This window comes from Hippocampus zosterae, chromosome 4 (genome assembly GCF_025434085.1).
Source record: "Hippocampus zosterae strain Florida chromosome 4, ASM2543408v3, whole genome shotgun sequence".
Classification (NCBI taxonomy): domain Eukaryota; kingdom Metazoa; phylum Chordata; class Actinopteri; order Syngnathiformes; family Syngnathidae; genus Hippocampus; species Hippocampus zosterae.
The window spans coordinates 14,807,265-14,821,581 of record NC_067454.1 but is presented as its reverse complement, the minus strand read 5'-3'; the positions used below and the strand labels follow the sequence as shown (position 1 = coordinate 14,821,581).

Here is a 14,317-nt window from a genome sequence, read left to right as displayed (position 1 = left end):
TCAAGCACGTGAGGCACCACTGCCACCTACTGGTCACTTTTTTTTACATGATTTACAATGCAAACGACTTTTTCTCATTCAAAGATTGCATCAGACCCTCCTCTCTATGACACACACAAAAAAAAGACTTAGACGTACAAGTATGTCCTTGGAAGGCGGGGCCTAATTTTAAAAAGACATACAAGTACGTCTTGTGGAATGAAAGAGTTAAGTACAGTTCAGTTGTATTTAACATTCAAGAGCAATACATGTATTTGCATTGTATTATTTAACTTTTTGAATGCTTAATTGCAATATATTTGTAATTGAATCAAAACTATTTTCCCCCTGTATTTAAGCCATATGTTATGCATAATGCTACGGTGGCTAACAATAACATACATTTTAGTAATAAAACCTTGGTCTTGTTTTTGATGAACACTTAGGATCGTTGCTACATTTTAATGTGGATCACTAGAGTACTACTTAGACAACTAAGTCTTTATTAGAAGTGGTGTAAAATGTTTAAGTGCTTGGTCGGACAAAAGTATCAAGACACTCATACCAATACATTTTGAAAAAATGTGTATTTATAACTTTGGTGAGTGAGGAATATGCTTTTTGGTCCCCAATTCACAAACCAAAGTACCTTTAAATCATCACAGGTGTTTCCCACTGTTATGACTCACAGACACTCCATTAGACAACCTTCAGGTGTAATTAGTGGCATAAACAATGAATGTGTTTTGTTCCACTTAGTTAGGCAGGACAGCCTAACTACAGGGAACCTGATGTTTTAATCTTAGTCAGTTTCCATTCACTCCACTTAACTGTAATTAACCTACAAATTGTATTAACTCGGCGGCCCGGTAGTCCAGTGGTTAGCACGTCGGCTTCACAGTGCAGAGGTACCGGGTTCGATTCCAGCTCTGGCCTCCCTGTGTGGAGTTTGCATGTTCTCCCCGGGCCTGCGTGGGTTTTCTCCGGGTGCTCCGGTTTCCTCCCACTTTCCAAAAATGTGCATGGCAGGCTGATTGAACACTCTAAATTGTCCCTAGGTGTGAGTGTGAGTGCGAATGGTTGTTCGTCTCTGTGTGCCCTGCGATTGGCTGGCAACCGATTCAGGGTGTCCCCCGCCTACTGCCCGGAGACAGCTGGGATAGGCTCCAGCACCCCCCGCGACCCTAGTGAGGATCAAGCGGTTAGGAAGATGAATGAATGAAAGGATTGTATTAACTCCTCAGGCAGTGCCAACATTCTAAAATACTGTTTTACAAAGGAAGAAATTGTGAATGGATGGCACCAGCCACATTTTCTGTGCCATTAGTCACGGCTGGTAAGAAATGGATAGACAATTCTGTTTATGTACATATTTTGCACTGTTAATTCGACAAACTATTGTCAGTTTTGTAAAATGGACTCTCACGCATGCTGTATTGTTAGAGAATTGCACATACAATGTGTTTAAAAAAATAGACAACATATATTTGATTGGCCTTCCTTGTATTTCACGTCAGCATAGCTTTTGAGTAGAAGATAAATACTAAGTGGTGAATCTCAGCTTGTCTCGTCGATTATGATGGCAAGAAATGCCCAAGCGTTGAAAGCAGGACATGTTTTGGTCAAGTCCAGTCAAGTCAGCTTTTATTGTCAAATATGTTCTACGTGTAACATATAGCACAGATGAAATTACTTTCCTCTCTTAACCACAGTGCAAACATGTAGTGCATTGAACACACACAGTATGAAACAATGAATGTGTTGCAGTAGGTAGGAGAAAGTGTGTTGCTGTTAATATAAAAATGCCACTGATGTTCACCTCGACCATGCTGCGAGTCAGCATTGCTGATGGTGTGAATCTGCCGTTTAGCATATGCCAACAAGTGTTATGACACTAATACAGTAGTAACAACACAGAGCAGTATCATAGCGTTTGTTATTGTTTGATGAATGCAGTTGTCAGTCATTAGGTTCTGGAAAGCATTTTTTAACAGCTACGGCTGTTGTGAAAGCGCTTCATTAATAGAAATAGATTGTACTGTATTGTGTAAAAAGCTTGTTTTCTCCGCTTTTTGGTCAGAAACAGGTGTGTGGGGCAAAACCAAATCATATTCTACAAAAGCTAGAAAACAAACGTTCTTATTCTTATTTATTTTGGTAAGTTCCGTGCGTTTATTGCCACAAAAGACAGTAGTCTGTGGGTCTCCAAAGATCAGCTAAAATGCTCGAGAACTGACCGTGAATGTGTTATAGACATTTTGCACTTTTAATGACGGAAGGGCGTAATTACTGCTCAAACGTATACTGTACTATATAAGCATGTGCATATGGAGGGTTATACAAACTCGAGCAAATTGGCTTGTGGATACCGGGTTAAGGTTGAAGATGTTCAGGGTGTTTTTCTCAAGTATAAGGAGGAGGAGGCTGTGAAGGCGGGAGGTCGGGAGGGATGGAACGAGGGAGTGACCGCCATGTCGCACTTCCTCGCGTAAACATACAGAGGAAATCATCTCAACAGTCGCAACTGGGAACTGTGCGCGAGTCAGAATAAGTGCCATTTTCTCTTCTCCTGCGAGGCGAAAGTTTGGAATATAATGGCCGCACTTTCGTCAGATATCCGAGGACTTTGGAGCGACGAGGAGGTAACAGAAAGTCTCTCAACAGATTTTGGCGGCGGTGAACGTCGACTTGCTTCACTTTACGTGACCACTCCTCCTTTTAGCTAGCTGGCTACCGAGGAACTGGTTAACGTCTCGACAATTAGCTAATTAGCGCCAACACAGAAACTACTGTTTGCGTTTTACTTGTTCCAACTGACTACTTGTGTCAAGTCTGCTTAAAAAGTTGACAGAACTGTTGTTTTTTTAAAGAAAGGTTTTGCAGTGTTTCGGACTCAAGATTTATTCATCTCTAGAAGACTTCCTGTTTTGAGACAACCCATCGTCATGTCTTTTTTGTCGGTCATTGCGAAATCTTGTACACGTCATCGGCATGTGACGTCAAAAGAAACTTTCACCGAAGGTTACGTGATGAAAATCACAGGTTGTTTTCGGAATCACTGATGCTCTACTCCCAATTCACTGTACAGTACTGGACTGGGATTTTTATACAGTGAACGGCAAGTATTGTGACAAAGTAAGGACTAGTACAGAAGGGGGTACAGAAGTACACAGTCGAAAAATACAGAAGGGAGTACAGAAATAAAAAGTTGTCACAAAAGAAATGCTCAAGTATAAATACCTAAAAAAAAACTACTTGGGTGCAATATTGTAATGTATTTTGCCTTCCACCGCTGCTTGTAACACCGTACCATTAAGCACACCTGTTGAATGGCGATGGTGCACTAGTAAGAGTCGTATTAGTAATGCTGTTATCTAATGTTTGTACAACTTTTGTCCTACGAGCATGCAGTGAGACTTTACTCGTAAATTACTGTGCTGCACAAATAACGTTAGTTAGCCCAACTCGTGGGCAAGTGTCACACGCTAGCAGCCTCGTCCTGCACCAAAATTACCACTTTTTTTTTGCCTCAGTGGTATTTGTAGTTCTATTAGTATGCCATAAAAGTCCTACTTGTGTGCAGAAATATTACACGGTAATAGAGGACAGTACTGGAGGGGAGAAAACATTAGTGAGCGAAATTGTCATGCAAAGTGAGGATAAAGAGCATACTAATAGAAGGACTTTATGATGGACATCAAGATGTCAAATGCATTCTCAGTCCTTGATACACGACCAAACTGTTAAAGCTCATATCAGATTCTGAATGTACTCACAACATAAGGCTTACTTAAGTAAATATGGTCATCTTTTTATCGTCCCATCTCTACTGAGGAGCGATGCCGAAGCAGTTAGGAATATTTGGGGGGGAATCAGGTGAGGTTTTTCGATCTCCCTATCTCTTGGAGGCGTCCTCTCAAGATGACGTTTCATCATTGCTGCATGTAGTATCACACCTGTCCAAAACCTGCGATCATAACAAGGTATGTGATGTAGTATGTTGTGAAAAAAAAGCACATTATCTTTATATCAAAATACATCACATCATCAAATGGAGATTTATGACACAAAACTGGCCCAGGTTTGTTACTTCTATTTTCGCACGCATGTTTTTTTTAAGCATAATTAACCCATTCTGTATAACTATGGTCACACATTATCCACTCATAAATAATGGAAAACATGTCATTTAATAAAACAAACAAGTTCCTAGTCACCTGACCTTTGAAACCGCCAAAGAGCGTCATTTAAGGGGCTCGTAAACTATGTCCATGTTTGGACTTCCTGAATGGAGTGGTCCACACCTCGCTTGCCGCCTCTCTTCTGCGGTCGGTGTGAGTGAATGTGTGTCAATGTATGCATCAAATTATCGTATAACTGAGTGCGCATACTCGGTCTCACTACTAAAACTGTCACGGATGTGGGAATAGTCAGGTGTCCTCGTTTTAGATTAAAGTGGAGTGGAAATGAAGGAATGAGTGAAGAAATGTAGTTTGTGCATAGTGCTCATGCGCGCAATTGAGAGGCAACATTGCTTGTGATGATGCATCGGTTGGATATATGCAACGAGCCGTTCGGACTGAAGTCGGATTGCAAAAAAATCCAATACGTATCCAATCTCGGCCCGCATATGAAAATGACACAGGTCGGATTTGAAGAAAGAAAAAAATTGACCAGCTGTTCAGGAATCTCCCGAAATTATCGGTAGCCATAACTCTTCTGCCTGTTATACATTTGATATGCAGTACAAAATTAGCACTGTACAGTGCACTATATAGTTGTAGGGAGTGATGAATCAAGTACAGTAGTATACCTCCGACTTTTGATTCCACCCAATAGCATCTCGAAAAAAGTAACATCGTGTGCATCTTGTTCAATGGAATTTTATCTAATTGTAACAAACATTGTATAGTACCATATTGTGTCAAATCTTACCCCCTCGGCATCCATTGCAGCCTAGTCATCCTGGAAGAGGGGGGTGGGTGGCGGGGGGGTTCTCCCATTTGCGGCCCCTTCTCAAGGTTTCAAATTTTTCGGCAGATGTTTTTTTTGGTGGAGATTTTCCTTGCCCTCCTTGGGGTTAAGGTCAACATCCCCTATGTTGTGAATACTTGTCAACTGTAGGCATGTGAACACTTTTGAGACTGTTTTAGTGATTAAGGGCTGTATAAATAAATGTGACTTAGCTTGATAATTTCATTCTTTTATTGTTGATTTTAGGGTGAATCCAGAGTCCTTAAAATCGAGGTCATTGCTGGGATCGGACTCGCCAAAAAAGATATCCTTGGGGCAAGGTAAGTCAAATATTTGAGGGACCACAACGACTATAATCAATGTCATATTGTGATCTTAAATTGTATTCAGTGCCACAAAAATATCAGGATGAACTTTACTGTTCCCTTTGGGGAAAAAATGTCATCAGTGAAGCAGCTCTAACTGCTGCCTTTCCGCACACAATAATTTTATACATCAGAATTTGTCTCATCGCATTACAGCATTCGGTAATGAGAATGCATTTATGACTATCTGTGAATTTTAAAGACTGTATTTGTTCTCCATAATCTCATTGAGACGGAAAAAAAAAATTCTAAGTTACAAAATGTATACTTAAATTTGCAATATCGTCCTGCAACTTTTTTTTTAAACATCTGTTTATTTTTCTTGAAGCTCTCTGACCTTTGAAATGTTCTTGGTTTCTCTGGGAGCTATGAAGGTTAATATGTAACGGTTCTATTAGTTACCAGCCACATTTAGTTCTGCTAAAAGAAGCAGTTTTCTAATAATTACATTTAGTATTTGAATTGGTGTATTTTATCAAAAGAAGTTCAAAAATAATTGCTAGCATAATTCTTCGCAGAGTTATGGATATGAATTGGTAAAATTGCAGTGTGCCTCCAGCCTGCTAATGCATTACTAATGCACTGGTCTAAGACTAATGGGCAATATGAGACTAAATGTGGTTTTAATGTGTGTTACATTGACCCAAATTATTATGAAATAACCATTACAGTCAATTTTGTGTGCAGTAAAAAATAGCTGAACCATTATATTAATGTTACTTTGGTCATATCCCTTTCACGGAGAACCACTAATGCAATACATACTTAGACACAACTGTCCTCTGCAGGTCAATGTTGACTTCATGTCCACATTTCAATATATTTTGTTTCTTTTACAGTGACCCGTACACAAGACTGTCTCTCTACGATCCTTGCAGTGGGGAAATAGCAACTCACCAAACGAAAACAATTAAAAAGGTGACAGAGCACACGCATATTTTGCGGTTCTAATGCATGTGTTAATGGATGTACTCATGTGTTTGTTGTTGTTGTTTTTTTTTTTTTTGCTCATCTCCCATTACCTGAAGTCACTGGATCCAAAATGGAACGAGGAATTCTATTTTCGAGTAAGTATATATTAAATTGCAACACACGAACATATTATCCGTCCACTGATTATCGAAGCACAGATTGATGGGTAATGTCATTCATGTTTTTTTCAGTAGTCAACATGTTGCACGCGTCATTTTTTTTGCAGCGTCCCTCTATTGCAGATTTTTATATCCTGTATACTTTTTATTTATTACGGATTTTTGACTGCATTGTAGGATTTCACAGTGATTATTTTCTACATTAAATGTTACCAAAGAGCAAAAAAAATTGATCCAGGTGGAAAGACTACCAATACATAAAAGACAGAATATCATTTCACACTTACTAGAAGAACCTAAAGTGGCAAGTGCCTATTGCAAAGTGCAATTGGCTGAAGTTGCACAACCGCACATTTACATAATCAGTTAATTTAATATAGCCTACCGCTGCTAGTTAAAACAAATTGTAAGCCCTCAAATGGCGGTCAAGGATAGACGCAGCTGCCTGTGGACTGAAAGTTGCTTTATTGAACAAAGGTAACAAAATGAACACGCGGTCCTATTACATCTGAACGCCCTTGACCACACCAGATGCGCTCTCTCAACACAGAGAAATTAACTGTTTAGTCAACTAACAGCCAGTAAAGCCTACACTCTCGTTCACTGACTCAACATCCCTAAAGGCCCAATTGAATGACGCAAACACTGGCACTTACTTCATGTGAGAAAAAAAGATTAGCACCCCATGTACACATTTTTTTTCATGCTCTTAGTGAGCGCTTATGGAGAGGCTTATTGTTGTGATATTTTCAGAGGCTGGAGTGGGTTGAAGTAGAGATGTCCAGATACATTTTGGTGCCGATTGAGTGCAGTTTTTCGAATATTATAAGTGATGTAGATTCAGTGATTTAGATTTATGTCCCATCAAGTGAATGGGGGGAGGGGGGGAGGTGTGTCCGCATTAAAGCATGAGTTAGTCATTTATTGATTTCACCAAAACAACTGATTATGCAACAATCTGGTCATCATCATTAAGTTCTTTATTTGAAGCACAATTCCACAAGATGGCTAACTTGCTCAAACGTATCGGTGCTTGTCGTGCTCTGTGACAGACTGTTAGTTCTGGCTTTTGAACATATCGGGGTTTAACATTCAAGAAGTTGTCACTCATTCTTATCATCTGGAGCTCTTTCCACTCAATATCTGATGGGCGTAGGTCACTTACCCAGGCTTGTCACAATAACACATTTGATATATTTCATGATAAACGATAATATCGTTGATGTTGTTGTTGTTTTTTTTTTTTTAATGTTATGATCGACCATCTTGAATCGAGTATATGCTTTTCAAGAGCAAAGAATGTTTTACTCTCAAAAACATTAAACTTGGGCATTGAAATGTAGAACAATAAATAAAATAATAAAGCGGGCTCAGGCTCAGTTCACAAAATTGCGCTTCAGCAAATATTAAACATTTGGCACAAAGGTATTCAGAGTCACGAGTACTTTAACAGGCAATCAAGTTCCGAGTTGGTTTCGAATAAATGCCAAGTAACAACATCAATTTGTGAATAGTGACATCACGATAAGCTGATCAGAGCCACTTCGTACAGCCTATCAAAGAAGGCAGCATTTCTTGAAACGCAAATGATAGTTGTACTCTGTTTTTGCATTTGTTCAGCATAATACGTGAGGAACAAACACAAGGCGATGTACATATTTACGAGCATGCTCGACACACATTTGTGACACGTTTTAATGATGCAATGTCAGCTTAAATCCATGTCTCAAGCCGCCTCATTCCCTAAACAAGTGTAGCTTCTGCCGCTTCGCTCCTCTGACAATCTTCCCGGTCCTCGATGGAAGTTTTGGTCTTACCCCTATCAGATTGCAGCACTTGCATCTCCAAATGGACACGTGCGAATATGTGGCCCACAGCCAATGAGAGGGTAGCTGCACCCTTCGCTTTCTCTGATTGGTTCATACCACGATGTGCCGAATGTCTATTGTTAAACCAAATGGATGTTTTTAGAGTTGCAGAGACTCCCTCCCATAACCCTAGAATGGGGTGGGGGGTTCTTTTTTTGGGGGGGGGGGGTACCATTTAGAGATACTGTTGGCGCCCAAAATGATCTCAGTCTAGAACTTTGAGTGTATACAATCATTTTTATATGAATGTGCATTTATTATATTTGAGGTTATACTTGTATATTTTGCAAGTGAGCGTGCCACCATGCTTTCATTTTTAGTAGAATGTTTGCACACACTTTAGGTAGCGCTGCTAGTTTGCTGCACAAATCCACCACCTGTTTATTTCAGCGATGAGTCAATGTTGTTAATGCGCCAAATATGCAATTAATAGACTTCGGGATGTAACCATCATTGCAGAGTTGTAAAGTCAACGCGTCATCTCGTCGTTTCAACCCCTTTGGCACATTGAGGCAATCAAGCGCTCGTGCTCACATTCACATAGACGCACCATTGAGTGTCTTCAATAAAGCGAACGTTCATGTTCCAAGAATGTGCGACCAAGTTGGAGAACATATAACCTCAACTCATGATGATGTGCTAATACGAACCGTGATTCCACCTTGCTCTCATGAATGTACTGTACCATGAACCTGCAATTTCCGTTTAAACGTTTATCCTTGCTGAATATGTAGCGTCGTTGAACACAGCTAATCAGTCATTAACCCAGTGGGACGAATAAAGGATATCTTATCTTATTAAGTGGTTCTGGTATCCTTTATATTTTAGGTCCATCCCAGGAAGCACCGCCTCCTGCTGGAGGTGTTTGATGAAAACCGCCTGGTAAGTGATATGCACATATCCAACCTAATATGACTTGCCCGCTTGGCTGACTGCAATGTTCCACAATGTTGTCATCTAATTGCTGCTTTGTACGTGCCTGTCGTACAAAGCATAGGGATTAATTTATTGGGATTTGTATCCGCTGAGAACATTTAGACAATCTGCATTGTTTGGGAACTTTATGCACCCGCTTGAAATACTGGTCCTGTTCAGAAGGCCCTTCGAGTTCATACTGTTGTCTTCTACCTTGGACCAAAACTTAGAGAACTACTACAACAATCATGCCTGAGTGGATAGTTCTGGTGTTGTTCCTTACAACACATTGGCTAATGAGATTATGGCAATTTTCCTGAGGTTTTAGAGGTAGGCTTTAGTGTTACAAAGGAATTTTTTGTACACTGAAATTCAAACTATGAAACAATATTAGTATTTCATTTTGTCATATTTTATGGTTGCAGGTAATGATGTTGTATTTTGGCATGTGAGGAAAGGTGAAGTTAGGTTTGACTGCCTGTTAAAGATTAAGCGGCCCTTATTTTGCCATGATGTACAACATAGTGTTTGACAAACGCAGCTCCGTATTTTCTGAAGCTGTAAATACGGGTAAATCTCTATTTGGGGGTGGGGGGATCATCCCAGCACACATTGCCTAAAGGAGTTAAAAACAAATGAAACGGCTCTCACGTCCCATGGGCTGTTGTGTCCAGATAATGTGAATGTTCGTTCATGTGAGGTTTTGCATGTGACTAGTGCATCATAAAACACTTTCAGAAAGATCATGTGAAGAGATTGGCGATAAAATGTATTTGCCAAAAATGCATTTTCAAATTCTTGTTTACATGGTGGATGTGAGACTCTCTGAACTCCTGATTTGATGCCAGGAACATCATGCTGCCTAGAGGAGTTGCCATTGTGGAGGTCTGCAAGGAAGTAGCTCAAATTCACACATCATGTCGTTTCACTTTAGAACAAAAGCAAGATGTTACTGAATAAAAAGTGCCTAGGCTCCCCTCCATTTTGCTATTTCTAACAATCACTTCTACAAATTAGAATTGAAATGATCAATCAACTCATTATGAGTTCTAGCCCTCAAATTTTGTTAGCTAAAATAGACAAAAATAACCACCTTATAAATGCAGTGTACCATGCACATATGCGAGTTAGTAAACCATGAACAAACAAGGCTCTTGACCGGAATGCGCTGGGTATTTCCTTGGTTCAAATTGTGTCAGATGACAGTAGTGTCCTGCCCAAGGCTTGTCAAAACACTCTTAGTGTATGAAATTATGGCAAGTAAAAACCTCCCTTGATCTAATATCTGTATCTGATGTGATTCTGAGCCACGTCTAAGTTTTCAAAAAGCTCTTTGTTTCTGCTACCTTCAGTTCAGTCTGCATTGTTTTACATTTTCACTGTCAAAAGTCAAAGTCACAAAAATCATGGCTATTGACAATACCGCTTTTCATCACCCTGTTTTGGGAGTACTAATTGCCTTGGCATGGGACAGTACTCTTAGGTAGTGTTGGTTGGAGCTAGAAACACTGCTTGCATTGATTGATGGACTACAAAATGACACCAACTGCAATGGAATGGGGAGGGTAGTTATTTTATTTTTTATTTTTTTAACTAATAGCTACAGCTTCGCCTTTTGTCTACTATTAGGCCTTGTATGTTTCATGACAGCATATCTTGAATGACAGTGACAAGTGTATGACATTGCTACTCATGCTGCCCACGATCTCTCAAGGGTTTTATAATCAAATAATATTAAAACATCGTGGCGATCCTTTGGGCTTTTTCTGCCTTAAAATAGAGCCATGTAACCATTATAAAGGTGTCGAGATTACTTTGTACATTGTAATAGTACCTCAGAGGCAGGGCGGGTCATTGTGCTACCACAGATGACTGGACAGAAATACACATGCGTCATCCATAATTTATTCCCTGCACCATCAATTAATAGCCGGTCACAAGGTTTAGAGCATGGTCATTTTAAATAGCACAACCTGGTTCACAATAGCCCACCATTAATAAACAGCAACAGCAGTGAAAGGAAATCAGACCAGTCCAGACAGTTACACGAGGTGTCGTATAACAGTAGTCACGCCACAGTCAAATCAGGTCGCCCTTGCTCTTATCTTCTATTTTCTGTTGGGGGGCAGATAATGTTACAGATTTACAACTTTATTTCTGTTGCTAGCAAAGTCATGCAAGCGAAGAACCATTGAATGATATTGGTTATGTGATTTTATTTACCGCCCGTGTTTTCAAGAGAGTCATTTAGATTAATTTCCTTTGATTTCCTGAAATACAATAGCAGCGAGTAAAAATATTTGAGAGGGCACCATGCTGCAGAAAGATTAGAAGCCTAGCCGCAGCAGGAAGTAAGAGTCTTGAGAGTGAGAGGGCAGAGGCAGAGGTAACAGTGTAACAGTCCTTCGGTTTGAGATGCAACATAGTAGGATACAGTGTTGTTTTTGGATTCGGCTGTTCACTTGAGTGAGGCTTTTGGACAAGACCGGAACTTTGAGACACTGAACAGCCTGGAACCCGGGTTGAACGTAACTAGCTGAAAGGTTAAGGTTATTAATCACTTCAGTGGCAAAGTGTCTGTCCTTTTAACTTCAGAAGAATTTGGGAATTGCTCATTTCAAAAGGTTACGTATTTGGGTCACATCTCCAAACAGAACCACTGACCTCCTCTAAGTAAAAGTTGCGATCTGCCTGGAGTGGAATGTAGGATGTCACCAGAGCTATTTTGGCTATCTACACCCACTAATGATTGTGATCGCAGAGCCCGACGGGGAGCAGTTGCTTTGCTTTACTTTTTTTCCCAACCGCCAACAATTATCATGCAGCGCACCTCAGTGCTGCAGGGGTTAGAGAGTTAAACGAATGGCACACCAGCTCCGTCTGGATTTCGCGTCAAAGAGAAGCCACACCGACCCGCTGTCAGAGTGTCTCAGCAGCCATGGTGAGGAGAGTGGAGTCATTTTGTCAGCTGATAGCCTCGCAGAGAGTCTGGCGCACAGTTCTCTACACTTCAAGGTGACTTCGCTGTCACCTGACCATGGAAATTTACATCGCTATTCTTCAGTGTTGATACCCAGGGTTAAAACAAAAGGATGTAGTCAAAAAAGCATTGTGCAGATCTCGCTACAGCCCTGCGCCACGCTCAATGGAGACCCGGATGGCACTGTGGGGGATGGAGACCCTGGGACTATTGAAAAAGGAGCGGTTACAGGCTCAGATGGGGGTTCGTGTAGCAGCAGTATGGCCAGCGATGCCGGATACTGGAGTAGCAACAGTATCTTTGAGTCAGAGGCTCCAGAAAAACACAGGACTACCCAAGAGAAGAGTGTTCTCTGCTGCAAGTCCAAAGTTCCCCTGAGACGTTGTTCCTCCTTGGTTATTTTCCCCAAGAGCCCCTGCAGCACCCCACCTGCTTCTCCGGTAAACCCAGTTGCTTTTCCTGCTCTGCTTGAAACAAGAGCCCCTCTCCAGACATCTGCCACTGATTCCTCACGGGATGACGAGGAAGTGACTTGGAAAAAAGAGTTTTCTACATCTACAAGTGGCCTACATTGTCTCAAGGGAAACCCTACATCTGAGTGTCGGGACAGTAAACATATGGTACACTTAAATGTTCCCTTCCAAGACGAATCTAAATACAAAGTGGTGGACAGGACTGATACGATGGAGCAGTTATCATCTCATGATAACTCTCATCATTGCTCAAGAAGCGTTCTGCTACACTTTGCCCATCAGAGACCAGTTCCGGCTGGGAAAGGAGCAGCGTCATCGTGCAAAGTCAATACGGAATGGCTTGATGCTCCCTACTCAGTTGCAGAGCCTGAGACTGAGCGCGACACTAAGAGAAAATTGTACCGTAGTACCTCGGCTTGTTTGTTCTCATCTGTGAAACCGTCAGAGGAAAAATTATGCGGCTTAGCAAAGGGGCGAGAAAAGTTCGAGAAAAACCATGGCCACCGTGCCATACAACGCAGCTTTTCCCTGGAGGTGCCCTATCCTAACACTGGGATTTCATGTCATGTTTCAAACACAAAACTTGGTAGTACGTGCTCTCCGCACGTGCATATTCATCTGTCTCCATGCTGTCCAACTAAGTTACCGAGCTTGCCGAATGATACAGACGCAAGCTGCAAAGGGAACAGTGCTGCAAAGAATTTAAGTCCAAGTGCTGAGGTGAGTGTCTTTGTTTGAACGATGCCTGTTGCTTCCTGATCCCTGAGTTGAAAACTCAATGATTTCTTTCAGACTTCCTTCCCCCCTGAAGGCAGGCTAACAAAGGTAGTTTTCATTTGTGTATAATGTTGTTAAACCGGTTGAAGAAGATTCTCACAGCTTCTAGTGACATTTTTTTGAAAGAGTGTGACGGGTGCCGAGTCGTGCAACACAAACGTATGTGTCAGCAAAACACTGCTCATCTCAACCTTAATTTTGCTTGTTCATTGTTCAAGGCTATTCATTTTGCTAGACCCGTTATTGATACGTTCTGAATAATTTTCTGCATTGAATATAATATGGTAATTTCGCTCCATATCACTCCACTGGTTTTATCCCTGAGAGTCTTTATACTTTATACAGTTAGCCTGACAGTAACTAAGATTGTTGTAGTTAGATCACGCAGTTAAATTACCCCGATGTGGACAATCGGTCAGATATTCATTTATTTTACTGTCAATCTGTTCGCAAGGATTTTTTTTAAGGAAAAGCCCTGAAATATTGAACCTCGAATGGCCTAAATGAATTATCTTTGAGAATCGTAAGCATGCAACCTGTTTTATATTGCTTACAATATACCATTATTCTCTTTGCACTATGAGTAATCTCTCTAAGTATTTACCCAAGCTAATATTAGTGGTGAGAAAAGCACTGCACCGTGCTGATATAAATAAAGTGCTTCTGAAATATTGCCTGTGACTCCAGATAGTCTGGTGGTCTGTAGCACGGCTCATTCCCGTGGATTCAAATTTAACAGTGTGATACTAGAGCAGCGCACAGCTACACCAACCATGTCTGGAAATGGAGTGGGATGGTATTGGTGGGTGTCAATGTTGGCAGGGTGGGAGCGTGAGCCTTTCTCAGTCAAAGCATGGTGTGCGCTCTCCTCTGTGGGTGCCCCTGTCATACCGTG

At 40.9% G+C, this 14,317-nt stretch overlaps 2 protein-coding genes across 5 annotated transcripts in view; one reads left to right on the top strand and one right to left on the bottom strand.

The window, feature by feature from the left end:
- The window catches only part of tex9 (testis expressed 9), an 83,875-nt gene that overhangs the window by 27,831 nt on the left and 41,727 nt on the right, over nucleotides 1-14,317 (bottom strand). The gene's annotated exons all lie outside the window — the stretch shown is intronic.
- nedd4a (NEDD4 E3 ubiquitin protein ligase a) overlaps nucleotides 2,413-14,317 on the top strand; it is a 34,510-nt gene continuing 22,605 nt past the window's right edge. The window contains exons 1-5 of one of the 3 annotated variants that reach the window (XM_052064111.1): nucleotides 2,413-2,621; nucleotides 5,200-5,273; nucleotides 6,158-6,236; nucleotides 6,347-6,385; nucleotides 9,106-9,159. In XM_052064111.1, coding sequence (XP_051920071.1) covers nucleotides 2,574-2,621; nucleotides 5,200-5,273; nucleotides 6,158-6,236; nucleotides 6,347-6,385; nucleotides 9,106-9,159 — 294 coding nt within the window. In that variant the 5' untranslated portion in view covers nucleotides 2,413-2,573. Of the gene's footprint in view, nucleotides 2,622-5,199; nucleotides 5,274-6,157; nucleotides 6,237-6,346; nucleotides 6,386-9,105; nucleotides 9,160-10,918; nucleotides 13,366-14,317 lie in introns of those variants that run through there. The other 2 variants (XM_052064110.1, XM_052064109.1) reach the window with 2 other exon arrangements.